At 38.5% G+C, this 16963-nt stretch overlaps 1 protein-coding gene across 1 annotated transcript in view; it reads left to right on the forward strand.

Annotated features, from left to right (window-relative positions):
* The window catches only part of URB1 (URB1 ribosome biogenesis homolog), a 45382-nt gene that overhangs the window by 1718 nt on the left and 26701 nt on the right, over positions 1-16963 (forward strand). Inside the window, exons 3-15 of the mRNA XM_042866548.1 lie at positions 300-451; positions 1713-1845; positions 3209-3305; positions 4680-4765; positions 5152-5277; positions 6751-6881; positions 7798-7993; positions 9236-9373; positions 9758-9931; positions 10573-10723; positions 13183-13305; positions 14818-14930; positions 16113-16232. Of these exons, the coding sequence (XP_042722482.1) occupies positions 300-451; positions 1713-1845; positions 3209-3305; positions 4680-4765; positions 5152-5277; positions 6751-6881; positions 7798-7993; positions 9236-9373; positions 9758-9931; positions 10573-10723; positions 13183-13305; positions 14818-14930; positions 16113-16232 (1740 nt within the window). The remainder of the gene's footprint in view (positions 1-299; positions 452-1712; positions 1846-3208; positions 3306-4679; positions 4766-5151; positions 5278-6750; positions 6882-7797; positions 7994-9235; positions 9374-9757; positions 9932-10572; positions 10724-13182; positions 13306-14817; positions 14931-16112; positions 16233-16963) is intronic.

Consider the following 16963-nt stretch of genomic DNA (forward strand, 5'->3'; position numbering starts at 1 on the left):
ACAACAACAAAAATCAACGAACAGTGTGCTGCCCTTCTATGGCATGTTAGTCTTTCATGTAGTACCTCTATAGGGACTTCCTTGAAGATTAATGCCCTCAGAACTAGTCTTTTAAAAAGGAAGTATTGAATTGGGAAAGAATTCAGAAGTTAATTTTGCTTTCATATTTGCAAGTTTTTCTCTTGTGATAGGTTTGTTTTTTTTTTTTTCTTTAATTGCATTTTTTACTGTTTGCCCAGCTAATCGTTTCAAGCCCTACCTGACACTGGCAAATACTAACACGTTTTTCATTTTTACAGATGATATTAATCTTTCAAGCCCTGGAAACTATTTTACTGAGGACAGCCAGTGACCTCTCCCATTTTTCTGTTGTGGGAACGAACATAGTCAAAAGGTTGATTCACAGCTACATGAGATTGGTCTATGCTGCACTGTATTCTGAAAATCACAGGTAAGTCTTCTCTATTCTGTTGCAGACAATCTCTGTCAGTTGCTCTGAATTGATCCGAAGGGGCTGTCCAAAATTCAACTGAACTTATTGCTAACAATCTACCTTTATCGAATGATACTGTTCTACAGTTTGTAAAACAGCTGCATGTAGAAGCCTTTGTAAATTGGAAGCTCCACTTTAGTGTGGAAGTATGATACACAATCTCATGCCGTATGGTACTTGTATGAAGCTGTGGTTTGCTTTGTTTGTGCCTGTCTTGATGGGATGTTAGATGGATGGTATCTTCAGCCTTACCATTTTAATGCTGCCAGGTTTGTGAATCTTTATAACAGATGTATTTTTGGCCTTTCACACTGTTTTTTTTCCTCTGTAATCTTTTTTGTCCTTTATATCTAAGGCTGATTTGAGCGTTCCTGTTATCTGGCCCAATCTAAACAACCATTCCATCTGTTCTTTGCATGTGGGGCAGATGGGATATAAGTAGTAGATTTTGCTCCATACCCCTGAACAGTAGGCAGCGAGGGGTTGCCTTGTCCAAGGCCACCCTTTTGGTCTTTGTATAGGCCAGCATTAGAAAAGTGTTTTCTGTCTTCCAGTTCATGGTCATGACCACGGTTCCCAGACCACTGAGGTGATCTTGCTGCAACAAGCATTTTAACTGTCCATAAAATCCCAAATATGCGAGGGTATATATATAGTAAAATAATTTTTGAAACTGTGCAAGATCTGTATTTCTTCTTAATAATTTAAAGACTACAGCTTTTGGAGAAATCCTTCTAGAACCTGCATTGGGCAGACTGAAAATTTGTGGTGATATTTTATTCAGTAACAAAACTGTCCATGCTGAAAAGTTTATTTGAGGATATAAATAGACATTCCCTTTTCCCTTCTTTTGTCCTCTACTCTACCCTGTTGTCATTATCACTGCCTGAGTAATGCTTTTGGTTGTTTTTTAATTCTCTTCTAGTTTTCTAGGCAATTTTTCCCACTGCTCAGTAAGCAAGAATCACAACATTCGTTGCAGTCGTTGACTGCAGCAAGAGCTTTGCATGAGTGGGAATACTTTGCTAATGGCTATCTTGACTGCTCATGTTGAGGCTTACTCTGATGACTACTTCATGCCTGAAAATTCTGAAGGCTTTGATGGCTCTTGGAGGTGGAATGGGACAATTTATTTTATTTAAAAATCATCTTTTATTATATTTAATCTCTTCATTTGTCATCCTGGAAATAACCTGCATGTTTTCCTCTTTCCTTTTAGGATGAGCCGAGTGTGCCTTACCCTGTTGTCAGCAATGGTGGCTCAGGGGCCAGATACTGCAAGGGATGTGTTTAGCCATTTTGACTTCAATAATAAATTTCTGTCTGGATTAGTGAAAAAAAGAGACAAGAAGGTAAAATGAACAGCTGTCTATGTGTGCACCATGAAATGCTATATATTGACTTTATCAGTTTTCTTCTGCCAAGTATTTAAATAAAGTCTCTTGCCATATTTTCATCTGCAAAAACTTACCCCTTCCTTCTTGTGCTGCGTCAGGATGACGTACTGCTTGGTTGTTTCAATTTGCAGCAGAGCTGGTCCATAGGGCATGAGTTTCCAATCTGCTTAGGTGGGAAACCCCCAGGGCATGTGTTGAGTGTCTGCAATTGAGGAGGCGATGGCTTGCACCCTGAGGTATTCTATGACAGATTTAAGTGAAGAGCATTTTTTCAGTGTGTGTGGATTGCTGTTTGATACCAGTGAAATAAATGGAGGTTCTGTGGTTGTTTTAGTGAAGAGGGGATTTTGCCCAGTAACCAGAGTAATAAAGCTTGAAATACAGCCAGGAACTTAAGACAGTCTCTTGCAAATCCCAGTGAGGACATGTGAATAAGTAGTAATCAGTCCTCTTTTCCAAAAGGAACTCTTTTTCGTTTCTTCTATTTGCTAAAAATAATCAACCAGTGTTTTAGAACAAGAATATTTATATTTCATCCTAAACATAAGTCTATTTCAGTATAATTTTCAACACCAGTGCAGAATAAATACGTTTTTGTTGAGTTTTTGTAATTTGGTGAAAAATGAGTCTGCAGAAGGTAGTTTCTGGGAAAAAGTGGTTTGTTTTTTTATTTTATTTTATTTTTCTTTCAGGATTTGTTTGGTTGATTGTCTATTACTTGATTTCTTTTTATATAAACATATTTGAGAATGGCAGATTTCATGTTTTTTGTAGAAATTGCCTTTGAGTGTGCCATCACCCCTTAAATTGAAATGCCTGTCTCAGCTGTGTGACCCTGCTATCAGCTGTTAGCAGCTGTTATAGCTGAGGAGTGTGTATAATGTATCCAGAGGTGTCAATGAGTGGCAGAAGCCCCCAGGATTAGCCCAGCTCTGGAAGCAGCAGCACTGCTGTCATTGGTGTTCATAACTATTTGCCTGTGTACCAAGCAGCGCAGAAGTGGATGTTCAGTGATGTGAATACAAGGTTTGGCTTGGAAATACTGTTTCTTCTTTTTAATTTATAGCCTGTCTCATCTATTCAGAAGTGAAACAGATGCTTTCATATTTGATTTGAACTTGAATGAACCTGCTTAATCCACAAAGTTTTTAAAATTTACATGTACTGTGGATGTATTGCATATAAATGCATGTGTGTAGCTGTATGTAATCTGCCTGTGGAAGCTGCTTAATTTATCCATTTATAGTACTTACAATGATAATCAATTGTTGCAGTTGTATACAGTCTCTGTCAATGCTGCATTTTATCTTTCTCACAGGGGAGACCTGATGTCCGTATGGCCTATATTCAGTTTGCTCTCTCCTTTTTAATAGCTGGTGACACTGCAGTTTTGATGCAAGTGCTGGAATTAAAAGGTACTTCATAATTGCTTTTGTGTGTATATATCATAGAATGGCCTGGGTTGACAAGAACCACAATGATCATCCAGTTTCAACCCCCTGCTGTGTGCAGGGTCGCCAACCACCAGACCAGGCTGCCCAGAGCCACATCCAGCCTGGCCTTGAATGCCTCCAGGGATGGGGCATCCACAGCCTCCTTGGGCAACCTGTTCCAGTGCCTCACCACCCTCTGTGTGAAAAACTTCCTCCTAATATCTAACCTAAACCTCCCCTGTCTCAGTTTAAAACCATTCCCCCTTGTCCCATCACTATCCACCCTTGTGAATATTTTTTAAGACAGAGTCTTTCAAAGATGGTAATAAGTAAGAGCTAATTCAAAGTATGAACAAGATAAACACTATTAAGATACAAAACATATTTTTAATTTTTTTTTCCTGAAAAACTGTGAACTTCTTCAGTGTTGTAGAGAATGCCTCTTCTATTTGAGAGTAGTCTTTTTTATCTGCAAAAGCTTTAGAAAAATAGAAAGTATTTGATGGAACAGATGTAAAAAAGAATAGAATTGGTAAGCAAAAAAAAAAGCTATGTGTCTTCTGGGCTTGTTCCTAACACAGTAGTAGGTTTTCTGAAAAACACTAATGGAAAGGACTGCATGTACTTCAAGTTTCTTTCTGTTGTTGTGCGGGACAGCTCATTTGTGCTCCCTTAGACTGCTTTTTGTCAGTGATTCAGGAGAGCACTGTAATGCCCTTTGCATCCCTTATGAAGGCATTATGTGGAAGCCCATGTCTCTCAGAGAAGATGGTCAAGCTCACCTGACAAAGAGTAGGATCCTAAAAGACAAATCCTATTGGCACTCAATGAAAACTTGGTCCCTTAAGTGCTGAAGTTGAATGTAAAACTTGTGTTGACTTCAGTGGCTTGTGATAATTCCAGTTATGACCTTTGGTGCAATTATGAAAGAATTCAGAAAGGATCGAGAAATATTCATTAGTTGGCAGCAGTTCCCACAGTGAGGGCATGAAACTAGGCTGTAATTATTGACTTCTATTGTTTACACTACCCTGTGTGCCCCATTTTTCACTCAAATTGAAGCAATGCATATCAAATTGGGATCTGAAATATATTTGAAGTTGACAGATGCTGATGCAGGAATTGTTAATAACTGAGTTGGCAGTTTAGCTAGTTAGGCTGAGATGGGTTTGGCAGCATTACTTATCACTGGTTACAGACATATCATCCTTTTGAACTCGTTGCAGTTTTCTGGGTCATTCTTAACAGAAAAATCAATAGTATGACATGGAAGAGAAATTGACATGAATTCCTTGAAGCGTTTTAGTATAAAAATAGCTTTCGTATCTTCACTAAACATTTGCAATATCTTCTTAGATTTCATCCCAGATATTTTTCGTTCTGGAATAAAGGAAGACAAAGTTTCTACTGTCAATCTACTTCTCTCTACACTGAAAACTAAGGTATGGTGTACCCTTGAAACTGTTTTGTCTCGTTTTCTGCCTTTTTGCATAACTACTACTTAGATGCTAATTTCAGCTCATCTGTAGTGTGTTATCCACCAGATTCCTACCGTTTTGGGTTGCAATTGCAGCAGTGCCAAGCCTGACGGTTGAAAACCTTGTAGTCTTAATGCTTCCAGTGACAATGGATTCGTCTTTCACTGGGTGCATCTCGTGCTGAAATGAAGAAGTTCTAGATTTGTTGGCTATGAGCTAGGTTACAATGCCCAATCTTATTTGCAGGAGAGGTTTTTTGAAGTGTGTTGCTAAGTTGCCATTGTTTTTGTTAAAATAAATGGAAGAGATGGCATTTTGTTTTTTCATTTTTTTTCCCTCGCTGTTTTCAGGTGGTTCAAAATAAAAATATTACCAAAACCCAGAAGGTGCGCTTTTTCACTGCAGAAGTGTTGAATCATGTGGCTTCGCTTTACCGATGGAATGGCATTACTGATGTCAGCTCTAAGGATTTCAAGGTCTGGTAACTTGAATGGGTTACCTTTTTATTTTTCTTAATGTTGTAGTTTTTGGTTTTTTCTTACCTTTTTGTTGTGGGACTGTCTAAGGCATAGCTATAAGCCTGATGGAGAGCAGTAGGAAGACTTTCTATGCTTGCATTGAGTTTTGGTTGCAGTCTTTTCATCTGTATTCATTATCACTTGATCTTTAGAAACCTTTCTTCATCAAATCTTACAACACTGAACGACTGCTTTCTTGTACGTCCTCTACTGGATGTTTATACTTATGCCATTCCAATGTTGATATGTTGTTAACAACTTTTTGGAATAATTATAATATTTTGGAGTAATTATAATTATCAGTTACAATTATCAACAACAATTCTGGTATGGGAACTGCTGAGTCACAGCCTGAACCTCTGATTGACCACCTGAAGTGAGCCATGAGTCAGGCATGGGAGCACAGCTGAAGGCAATTCACCTGTGCTGCTGGAAGGGGTGGAGCCTGGCTGCACCTCTCCTAGACCCCAATTAAGAGCTGAATACCAGTGGGGAAGGATCTCTTCTGGAGATCCCTCCTCTGGAGTTTCATAGTAAGCTCAAGGCAAGGGTAAGCGCTCTTATTTATTCCCTTTTTGATATAATAACCTGCTTAGCCAGGCTTTGTTGTTTATTTCATAATTATAACATCTATATATTCACTGATTATACAAATTCCCAACTGCAATTGTCAAAGGCTCATTTATGGGAATATTGCATTGTCTTGAATGTAAAAGATGAATGGAATAGGGGTTCACTTTTTTTTTTTCTTTTCTCCATTTCTTTGATTGATACAGATATTCAATAAATTCTTCCATTTTTTTTGTATGATGATTGTACATTCATACCCCACTTCCCCACTTCCTTTCCCTGTAATATTGACAAGTTCAGTGTAGTGTTAGCTACCCATCTTTCTTGTCCTATGTTAAAGCTGTTCCATCTTGTGCCAAATTTGCCCAAAGAACATATGCTTGCTTTTTTCATATGCTTTATGCTGAAGGCTTAGATGTCTTTTGTTTTAGCCTTTTGGAACTTCTTCAGACAGAAGCTGCACCATCAGACTGAAAGTTTTTTCTTTCAGATTAAATTTTAGTTCTTATTCTCCAGAGTCCCAGGATAGCCTCGCCCCAGTTTACATAAATCATGTATTGCTACTTTTCTTTAGCTTTGCTGTTTTGTCTGGCTTCTGAACGAAAAGTCTTAGGTCAGCAATGCCCTGCGCATAGTACATATACATATAAGTTTAGGGTGTTTTCTTTCCTTTAAAACAAAATAGCTTAATATTTAACATGTTTAATACTGAAGCTTCTTAGTGTAAACCCAAACCAAACTTTCTTTTGATATTTCTATATGAAAGGAGCTCTATGAAACTTAGAAAAGAGAGAAATTGCTGTAAGATTTTCTTCTTTACTAAAAATCATGTCATTTTTAACTCCCTCTTGATTCTTATAGGTAACTCAAGGTTCTGAAGAGGTGGGAAAGGCAATGGTACGAGAACTTGTTCATAATTTCTTAATGGACCTCTGCTGCTCTCTGAAACATGGCATTACTTTCTATGATCCAAGTCTTGGAACTTCTGGCAGGTAGGTTGCCAGTGAGTTGAATGCCCTGTGTGTACTTCATGCTATAGCAAGATAGATCTCACTAGTTATCTTGTCTGCCTTTCCAGGCCTTTGCAAGTTAACATTGCTGAATTCTGCTTCTGTCTCAGTAACTTATGGCAGAAGAGAGAAATTCATTGCTGCTTTTTTTGTTTTGTTTTTAACTTCCCAAAATCAAGCTGTTGGATTCCCTTATACCTCTGCCTACTGGAGAGTGCTCTGCTGTATTCCTAGGGAGTGGAGGTAGTGCTGCTGTTATTCTGAGCCATTTCCATTAATAACTACATACCTAGTCTGTTACTGTAAGATATCATTTTGGATGTGAGAATAAGACACTAAGGCTGTGGTGTATACCAGATAATGGTAAAAATAATTTACTACTGGTAGAATCAGCTGTTGTTTATCTCAAATTTTGGCAAAACGTCACTGTTGATTACAGTAATGCCAGAATTTGGTCTGTAACACCAACACATCTGGAAACATTTCTTTACAGGTAAAGAAGGAAAAAAAAAAGGGTTGCTGGGGCGCGGGCAGGCAGGACTGAAAGACTGTGTGATGCTTCCGGATTTAATATTAAGCTGTAATTCTGTATCCTCAGCTTGGTGAAGTTTGGTTAGAGTATCCTGAAACATTGTGGTTTTAAGTAGAAGTAGTAACTATTGATGAGGCAAAAAAAGTAAATTGGAGGTAAATTCAGTTCTTAATTTTCTCAGTAGAAACTCAGAAATTATATTAACAGTTTCAGGTGTCTTGCCTTGGATTTTCCCCAGTGTCGGAGGAAGTGTAACTCTTTGCATTGCAGTATTCATGAGGAGCTGCAGAGTTAAAATTACATGTGAAGTATTGAAGTAGGGATTTCTTTTTTCTTAAAGCTTTTTTTTTTTTTTTTCTTCAATAGGGGAGGAAATATAGTCCTTCTGCGCTTTCTGCTTGGTTTAAAAACTGCAACAGAGGATGAAATGGTTGCTGATCTCGTGGTGAATATTCTTAAAGTATGTCCAGATCTACTGAATAGATACTTCAAGGAAACCCAGTATTCCTTTGTTCCTAGAGTGAAGTCAGCTTGGGCGGACAATATGAAGTTACTCAAAAAGGTAAAAGTATGAATCATGCACACTGCTTCTACATAGAAATGCAAGTCCAATATTCTTTTTTTTTTTCTCTTCCCTCACCAAAAATTGAAGTAGTTCTGGTATATTCCTAAACTAGAGAAAAGCAAAGGATCTTTGATTGGGAAACTTGCCTTTGTTGCTGTTACAGAAGGAGGTTATAAGACCTTACATGTTCTGCCATTGTTGTGTAAACTTTATTACAGTTCAGGTGCTGCTGCAGTACAGGATCCAGTCAGCTTGTAGTGTGGTCATGTTAGATGTAAACTGAATTTTTGAACTTGGACAAAATCTTCCTAGTGAGGAGTAATAAGATTTCATTGAAATGAGTGAGGAAATAAATTGGAGATCAGGGAGCAGAGTTCTTTGTTACACAGGCAGATGTTCTGTATTGGAAGGAACTCACATATCTGAAGACTAATTTTGTTCACAGCTGTAAATGACAGCATTTTATTATATTATTATAGGGTTTATTATTTATATTATTATAGGGTTTATTAAAATCACTAAAAAGGCAGACAGACACAGAATTTCATAAGTAATGGTTTTAAACTAGCAGTGAGGAAGTTAGATGATGAAGGTTTAAGTGACTTAAGCAGGAAGGACTTAATTGCTCTGAAATAACTATCAATTCCTGTAGGTATGTTAGGGAAGAAGAAACAGGGTGCTGTTAAATTTTGAAGTTAGTAAAAGGAGAGGGGGATATTTTCTGTGAGTGCTGAGGAAAATGAAATGACTCAGAGCCTCAGTTGTTTTAACAAGTGTGGACAGAGTTGGAAGGTCACTTGCTAAAAAAGCCGTTCTCAGAGCAGGAAGCTGTATAAACATTTAGCTAAACCAGGAAAGAAGGAATTGGTGTAAGATGTTGTAGGAAACATCATGTTGATAATACAGTTTTTAAGATATGGCATTTCAGAAGCTCAACTAGAAAAACCTTTTGTCCTTCCTAAGTTTTCCTTGGTCACTGTGCTTTAGCTTAAAATTAGCAAGAAGCAGATATAAAGTCTTGAAAAGCAGTGGCTTTTAGCAGGGCTGCAAATATATACAAATGTTTCATTTAATTGAATAGGAGTCTGGGGGGATGTTCTGTAGCGTTCCTGTGTAAAATTGGACATTTAGTGCTGTCATTGCTTTTGAAAAGTTAAAACTCTTCTGTAAATTGTTCCTCAGAAGAAGCTGCTAACTCCCTGACTGTCAATTTTGATTGAATTGTTATTTTTATTTCAGATCTATGAGGCTCAGCCAGAGATTTCCAATTCTTTTAAGACTTCAGAGTTTATTCCTCTCCCAAGGTTGCTTTCTATGGTGATGGTAACAACAGTCCCTGCAGTGTGCAATAAAATGATGTTCACCCAAGGGCTAAATGTAAGAGCAGTTTATTTTTAGTGCGTTCTTCTGTCCTAGTTAGTGCTGTTTTGTTAAAGTTTGTGATCACCCAAGAAGGTTCTTAAGTTGGTTATGTGTTTTATATTGTCCATTCCAGCATAAAGCTGGTGTGGGGAAGCATGGGAGCATCAGTTAAAACCTGTTGGTAGTGCTTCTGGTAGGTATTTGCAAGCACCAGTTTTTCCAATGCTTATTAACAGTTTGGGCTCGGAATCTGAAAACCTGTGGGTTCTCTTCTGCAATGTAAAATTTAAAAAGTAATTCATTTGTTAGCAACTGTTTACATATATTCAGAGTACAGAGCATATTCAAAGCAATAAGAGAAAGCACTGAAATGTCATTAATGCAATTTTGCACTTATAGTTACCAAGCAAAGTAGTGAAGCACAGCATACTATCGCTTGTGTCAAGCGTCCTGAAAAGAGCCTTGAAGAATATTGAGTACTGCTTGAATGAAGAGACTTGGCAAAAGTCAGAAATCTACTCACTGTCAGTGATGCAGGAATTTGTGCAGCTGTACAGAGAAGCCGTCAGCAAGGTACAAAGTGGGAAGACAATTGAAGTCTAAGAGTCATTCTGTGGCATGTAACTACTCCTGTGCGCTTTCTTCCTTAGTGGTTATGGCTTGGGAATGAGGAGATAATGTCTTTCAGCAGGGGAGGAAGCTGTGCTTTAAAAGGTCTTAATAACTTAATGCCATAGTGGACTACATTTTCTAATAAAGCTGGCTGATGGAAATGTGAATAACCTTTTATTGTCAGACATATGCAACACTGGCAGTTATTGTGCAACAAACATGTTCCAAGAGGAGTTGGACTCGGGAATCAAATTCCCCAGGTTTTGAGTAAACTGAAGCCAGTGTAGCTAATTCAGAATTAGAAGTTACTAGACAAGGTAGCATTTGGGTTGATAATAGACCATCAAGAAGAAAGAACGAACCTAAATTTTTTTAACAAGAATCTTCTTCAATAAAATTTTTCTCTCATATATTTATGTTCTGTAGATTTGTGGACTATTTGGTTTCAGATCTTTTTTTTTTTTTGGATTGCATGGTACATCAGTCAGTTTGTGACTTACGAAGAGCAGCAAATTGTCACGTTGGTTGGTTTTGAATATTTGCATTGGAGTGACTTTGACTCATACAGGCGAGCTAATGCAATTTAGTCCTTTTGCTTCTAGCTTTTACCAGACATGAACAACATAGTAGCTGTTTGGCAGTCTCTTCTGAAGCAAGGGAAGGAAAACCAAGATGGACAAGAGGAAAAGAATGAAACTGCTGTGTCCACTGTAGAGGAAACGACTGAGATGGCAGAAGTTGCTGAACAACATGGTAGGCAAAGCAGGTGAAGTCATCACACCTTACCTATGTGTGGGTATTGTGAAATCCTCCTCTAATTTAAGGAAGTTAACTTCATTAGAGTCCCATGCATTTACTACGCAGCTTTACTTTGGCCGGTTCTTCAGGCAGTTTAATTCTGACTGTTATCAGAGATGCCCAGGGCACAGTCTGATGTTAAGGCTGGCATTGTTACTATGAAGTTAAGCAGTGTGTCTCCCTGCTGCTGCAGCATCACAGAATGGCTGAGATTTAGAGGGACCTCTGGAGATTATCTGGTCTAACCCCCCTGCTTGAGCAGGAGCACCCAGAGCAGGGTGCCCAGGCCCATGTGCAGGCAGCTTTTGAAGATCTGCAAAAAGACTTGACAACCACTAGGCATCCCGTGCTGGTGCTCTGTCACCCTCATGGAAAGATTGTTTCCTGAGGTTCAGACAGCCTGCTCTGTTTCAGTTTGCATCCTCTGTGTCTTGCCCTGCCACTTAGCACCACAGAAATGAGCCTGGCTTCATCTGTTTTGCATTCTCTCTGCAGGTATTTACGTACGCTGATCAGAGTACCCTGAAAGAATACTTCACTAGCCAAAACAGTCCCAGCTCTTTCAGCCTTTCCTTATGAGAGAGGTGTTGACTTTGTGGCTCTTTCTTGTCCTGTCTTGAGTAGCTCCATGTCTGTTTTGCCTTGGGGAGCTCAGAAGTAGACAAAGCACTTCAGGTGTGGCCTCACCAGTTTTGAACAGACAAGGAGTTCCTCAACTTGCTGGCATCACTTTGTCTAACGTATGCCTTCTTTGTGGCAAAGACATAATACTGACCCATTTTGAGCCAGTTCCTACCAGCAGTACCCACAAGTCCTTTTTTGGAAAGCTTCTTTCCAGCTGGGTGACTATCAGTGTTGTCCTGGGACTTGGGGTTGTTCTTCTCCAGATGCGGAACTTTGTAGCTTGCCATACTGAACAGAATCTTCCTTTCCTTAAACCTCCTGTGCTTTGCTGTGACACAGTAAAACAGGCAGGGAAACTGTTCTGCTTGGAAAAATAACTTTGAGTGATTTCAGTTTAGCCATGTTATCTAGCCATGAGGACGTCTTTGTGAAGCAGTTGGTTACTGTGGCTATATAAGTGCTTGTGTTGGTGTAGCAGAGGAGTGGAAATACCTAAGTGCTAGAAGAGGGACAGAGTGCTGGAGTTGGAGGCTTTGGTTTTATTCTCACAAAGCATTGTCCTGACTAAAGGACTTACTAAATGACTTCATAATCCCGTTCCAGGAAACTGAAATTTCTAGTGCTCTTCTGTAGCTTGGCTAGCAGCCTACAGTGGTTTACTAAGACTGAAAATCTACAGACGGCTTTGTGCTCATGACAGGGAATATTCCACACTGAGACTTTCTGTAGCAGAGAATTCTTCAAAGTCTGTCCTTCTGTTTGTGATTTTGGCAGTAAATTATTCCTCAGTGCTGACACTGCAAGGCTTTTTACTGGTAGAGTGCCTGCTAAAACTGTGGAGCAACCATTTCTTTTAAAGAAATGTAGGTTTAGTTTCTCTTCCTGCTAGAATGATAGTATCCTCAGCTTACCATTTGCAGCTTTATTTGCACTATGGCAACTTTTTCTGAATGTTGAGACTTGGGCAAACAGTGACAACATTTATGCATGGCATCTGTCCAGTTCTTCATGACTCCCTGAGGGAGAGCCAGTTAGCAAGAAAAAATAATTGTTTTTAAAAGTGTGGCTGCCCTTCATTTATTTTGCTTCCTTTCATTAGTGACTGGGTAGAAATAGCTTTTATGCATCCTCGCATTATGAACTAAAAGAATACTTAGCTACTGAAATAACTTCTCTCAAGATGTAAATGGCTCCCTTAGTAGAGTTTGGACAATTTGAGAAAGCATTGTTTTGAAAGACGGAAAGAAAAGGAAGAAACCTCTAATTGGACTGATAAATTAGTGTATGGCTTGTACCCTACCTCACTTAAACCTACTTGACATTATGTTAAAATAGTGTCCCCTGAAATCAGCAGCCTGACCATCCCTTCCCTCGCTTTTTTTTCCCCTGTTTTTTCACTTTCAAACTGAACAGCAATGGCAATGACTGGGTTCTTGTAGAGGTTGTTGAAATGGTGAGGCTGTCAAAGGTGTGAGCACTTCAGAACCTACTTAAAAATAGGCACTGAATAAGCTGAGGTAATTTAAAAAATATTCAAACAGGAATACTGGGAAATAGGATTCCATAATGTGTTGAATTTGGGTTTTTTTTTCTGTTTCTTGTTAGTAAGAAGGTAACTGATCAGTTTGTAGGCACATCTATTGGAAATAGTAATTAGCATAATCAGTAATGGCGTTTACAATTAGTAAACCATTATTAATTGCCATCATAATGGATAATGTAGGTGCTATGCTGTACTTTCTTGATGTGAAGGAAGGAGAAACTAATTATTGTCCCAACACTTGGTTTAGGCTCGGATGATGCTGAGACGCTGTTTCTGAAAGCTGCATTGCTTCAGGTCATTTGTCTTTATCAGAAGGTTGTGCCCCACTTGGTAGCACGGAGCAACTTTGATTTTAGCAAGCTGCTGAAAGGTAGGTGATGTGTGTTTCTTTTACCTTGTTGCTTTCTCTGGCTACTTGTAAAGTCTACAGCAGAAGGGAATATTTACTTTGTGGGCAGAAGGAGAAAGTTTTTCATGAGAAACTCATTTCAATTTCTTCATTGCATTGACGCTCATTGTTTCTGCTACTCTCAGTTATTTTAAGTAGTAGATTGCACTACAGTCTTCTTTGTGTGTTTGTGTACTTAAGGGATTTGCACACAAGGGCTGTGTCCTGCTTTATGGTACAATAAATATAGCCATTTAAAACTGAGACTGGAGAAAAGAGCGAATTGTTGTTTGGGCATTGTTGCTGTCTGTGGGCCAGCAAAGCTAATAGGCCACCAAGCTAAAACAATTGTTCAAGTTCTGGAATGTATGAGAATGGGAGTTACCTAAAAGCTATAACTAAAGTCTGTTAGAAGAAAAAGAATTTAAGTGAACAACAAAATAACATCCCCTCAAATCAACTGTCATACCACATTACAAATCCTTTTTGTTCCATTATTTCTTGATTTAGTCTGCTGTTTTTTGAAGTGGGTAGAATGCAGGACACATTTTTATGAGGCAGATATCTTTGATGGTATGTTTTGTTAATAATAAAATAATAGAGCTGTAAAATAAACCATCTTTCTCAGAAGGGAGCTTGGATATTCATTTTGTTGAAAGAGGATAAGGTAGTCAGTGGTGTAAATTAATCATTAAACTTCCCTCCCTTGGGTTCCAGCCTAAGAGTTCTGTTGTTTCTTCCCCTCACCCTGGTTGAAACATACATTCCAAAGGCAGCCTGGTTTTCTACTTTGTAGTATGTGATTTAAAGAGCTCATACCATTCTATTTGTCTTGCTGTTGGGTAGACTCTGCCGTGGTGCTGGCTTTTAAAATCTATTGTCTCTTTCTAGTTTGGGCCATGAACATGCAATACAGATGATGAAATGCACGCTGACACCAAAGCTTTGTACAACTGATATTAGAGTGCAGCTTAGGTATGGGCAGGTTAACTTTTGGAGCATGCTGCAAGGGTCTCTGCATGACTTTCTGACCTTTAAGGTGAATAGTTCTGAGGCTATGCTATTGCAGTCTTTGTGAGCAGTGACTAAAGAAGTGTAGGAAGAGACATGAATGCAGGGTTCTGTGACCTGTAATAAGCAACGTAATTAAGATTTGTTATTGACTTAAAATCTACATTTTGATCTCTGATTCATCTGTAGTCTTGATGTCCTATAGGTCACACATTTTCAGAGTAGCTGAGACTGGTAGAAGAGATTATGTATTCCCATGCAACAGCAATAGATTGTGCTGGAGACAGGAGGAGGCGTGCAATCTGTGCTGGGTTTCAGCTTTAGATAGGCCGGACATTTTGTGTTTGCATGTAGGTCTCATCGTCTGGAAACTTACGAATTGCCTCTTTATTGCAGTGATGTTTTGAAGCCCTAGATGACTGTTCTGATGATCTCAGTGAGATACTCAGAAGTAAAGTTAATTGTGTTACCTTCAAACCTCAGGTATTGTCACCGAGCAGGGCCTCCGAGAGGAGGTCCCCCATGTTCTGCAGTATCATGTACTGAAAGTTGCTTTGGAGCTTCCTGCAAATAAATTTGCCTGGTTCAGAGTACAGGTAAGAAACTTTAAAGCGGTTTTAGGCACCTTTAGCCCACTGTCATCAATTCTATCACTGCTTGCTTCTAAATTAGTCCCAGTCCAGTTCTTAGATGATGATGCTTTTATAAAACAGATAGGGATTATAATCAGAGTGTTAGTAAAGATTTTTTTCTGAGCTGAAAAAGTTTTATGCAGTTACATTAACTTTTGTCTCCATAAAGAGGGCTGGACAGGGTTTCTTCAGCTCTTGCTGAGGGCAAGAGAGAATTTTCTTGTTTCTACTTGTTCAGAAAGGCTGAGAATTCAGATCAAGGAAATGAACCACTGTGGGGAGACATTACTCTTATTCCCAGTGATGATTCTGATGTTGAATAAGGCTATCCCCCTTCTCTGTAATTAATAGAAATTTCAGAGCCCCTGTTCTTTACTTTATACCTGTAAAATTGAAGAGCTTCAGAGAGCCTGCTTTAGATGTCTGGAGAAAGGAGTTGAGCCTACCTTTGAGAGGAAGCAGAGGAACCTTTGAATATTGTGACTGCAATCCTGCCTTGTTAGAGATTTTCTGTCCTTATCCAATTGGTCGTAAAGGAGAAGCAAGGAGAGTGAAGAAGAAGCAGTGAAAAACTCTGGAAACAGTCAAAAAGCTGAAGTATTTTCTTCTGGCTTTGGCATTCTAGTATACTTATTTTTCCACAGAATAGATAAAAGCCAAATCTGATAGTGTTACAAAGGGTAACAGTTCTTACGTATCAAATACAAGTCAGTTAGAAAAGTGGGGGAAATAACTGGAAGATTGTGGTTTGATGTTCAGTATCCCTTTGAATCATATAGCTTTCCTTTCTTTGAGAATCAAATTCAGTCTCTTAAATGATTACTTACTCAGACAGTACTTGTAGGAAAGCTGAGCTCCTGGAGACAATGAAGTCAAATAGAATGAATGATTGCAGAGGAATGGAAGTATTTTCATCTGGGATCCTTGTATTAGCTGGTGTTTCTGCTACTTCTCTCTTTTTTGGTTTACCAAAAAAGCCCATCATATGTGTCTTCTTTGTTCATTGAATGCAGTCATCCCATTAATTTCTGGCCTTGGTATTTTTTGGGTATGTCTGTAAAATAATACACTTCACTTACGTATCTGCCTCAGTGCAATGTAATTTGGTACAGTGTTGCTGAGAAGCTTTAATTTTTTCTCTTTTAGGATGTCTCTGACACAGAGAAGACAGCTGGTGAAAAATCAGTATTTTATTTACTGATGAAAATGTTTGTTACAAGTAACCATTCTTATCTAAAAATTTCAACGAAAAAACTGATCATCAAGGTAAGTGTTTGATCTGAAATATCAAGATGTTTACTGTATTCCATTGGTCTGAAACTTCAGGATTCCAAAAACTCTTCCTTAAGCCTTCGCTGCATACTTGTCTGGCTAACAGACTTCTTTCTGCTTTCTCTGACTTTTCTTGGAAATTGCTTTAAGCTAACTACCTGTTAGCTGAATACTTGGTGGGAATAAATGCTATCAACTGGATTCACAACAACTGCTAAAATAGTAGGAAAAATGTCTTCAATGTTTGCTCACCACCTAGGCTCTATTAAACATTCTGCTTCGATAAAATGATATAATTTGTGTCTGCAATGCTCATTTGATCAAACAAAGAGCAGTTTTGTTCTTTTTATCCTGATTTATTTAATCTGTACTTTGTCCTTCTTCCTAAATCCTTACATGTAGCTAGTTCACCCTGCCTTTGGAAAATCACCTGTGTTGCATTTAGGCAGAAGCTCTGATTCAAGGAATTCTTTTGTCTCAATTTGAATTAAAATCTGCTTTGGTGCATTTAAGAAGGATCTGACTTCTCAGAAATGCTCCTCAACTACAAATCTCAACAAGGCAGCAACAGCTGTTTGTTTTTTTTTTTTATAATGTATTTTTTTTAAACTGAACATCTTTTAGTTATCTAAATAGGGATGTAAACCTACATTAAAAATAAATTTCACGTGACAACCCTCCTTTACCTCCAAGGACAGACATAGAAAAGTGTTCTAGGCTCTCAC

The sequence above is a fragment of the Lagopus leucura genome, unplaced genomic scaffold (genome assembly GCF_019238085.1).
Source record: "Lagopus leucura isolate 7727_CA_CO unplaced genomic scaffold, USGS_WTPT01 Super-Scaffold_100001, whole genome shotgun sequence".
Classification (NCBI taxonomy): Eukaryota; Metazoa; Chordata; class Aves; order Galliformes; family Phasianidae; genus Lagopus; species Lagopus leucura.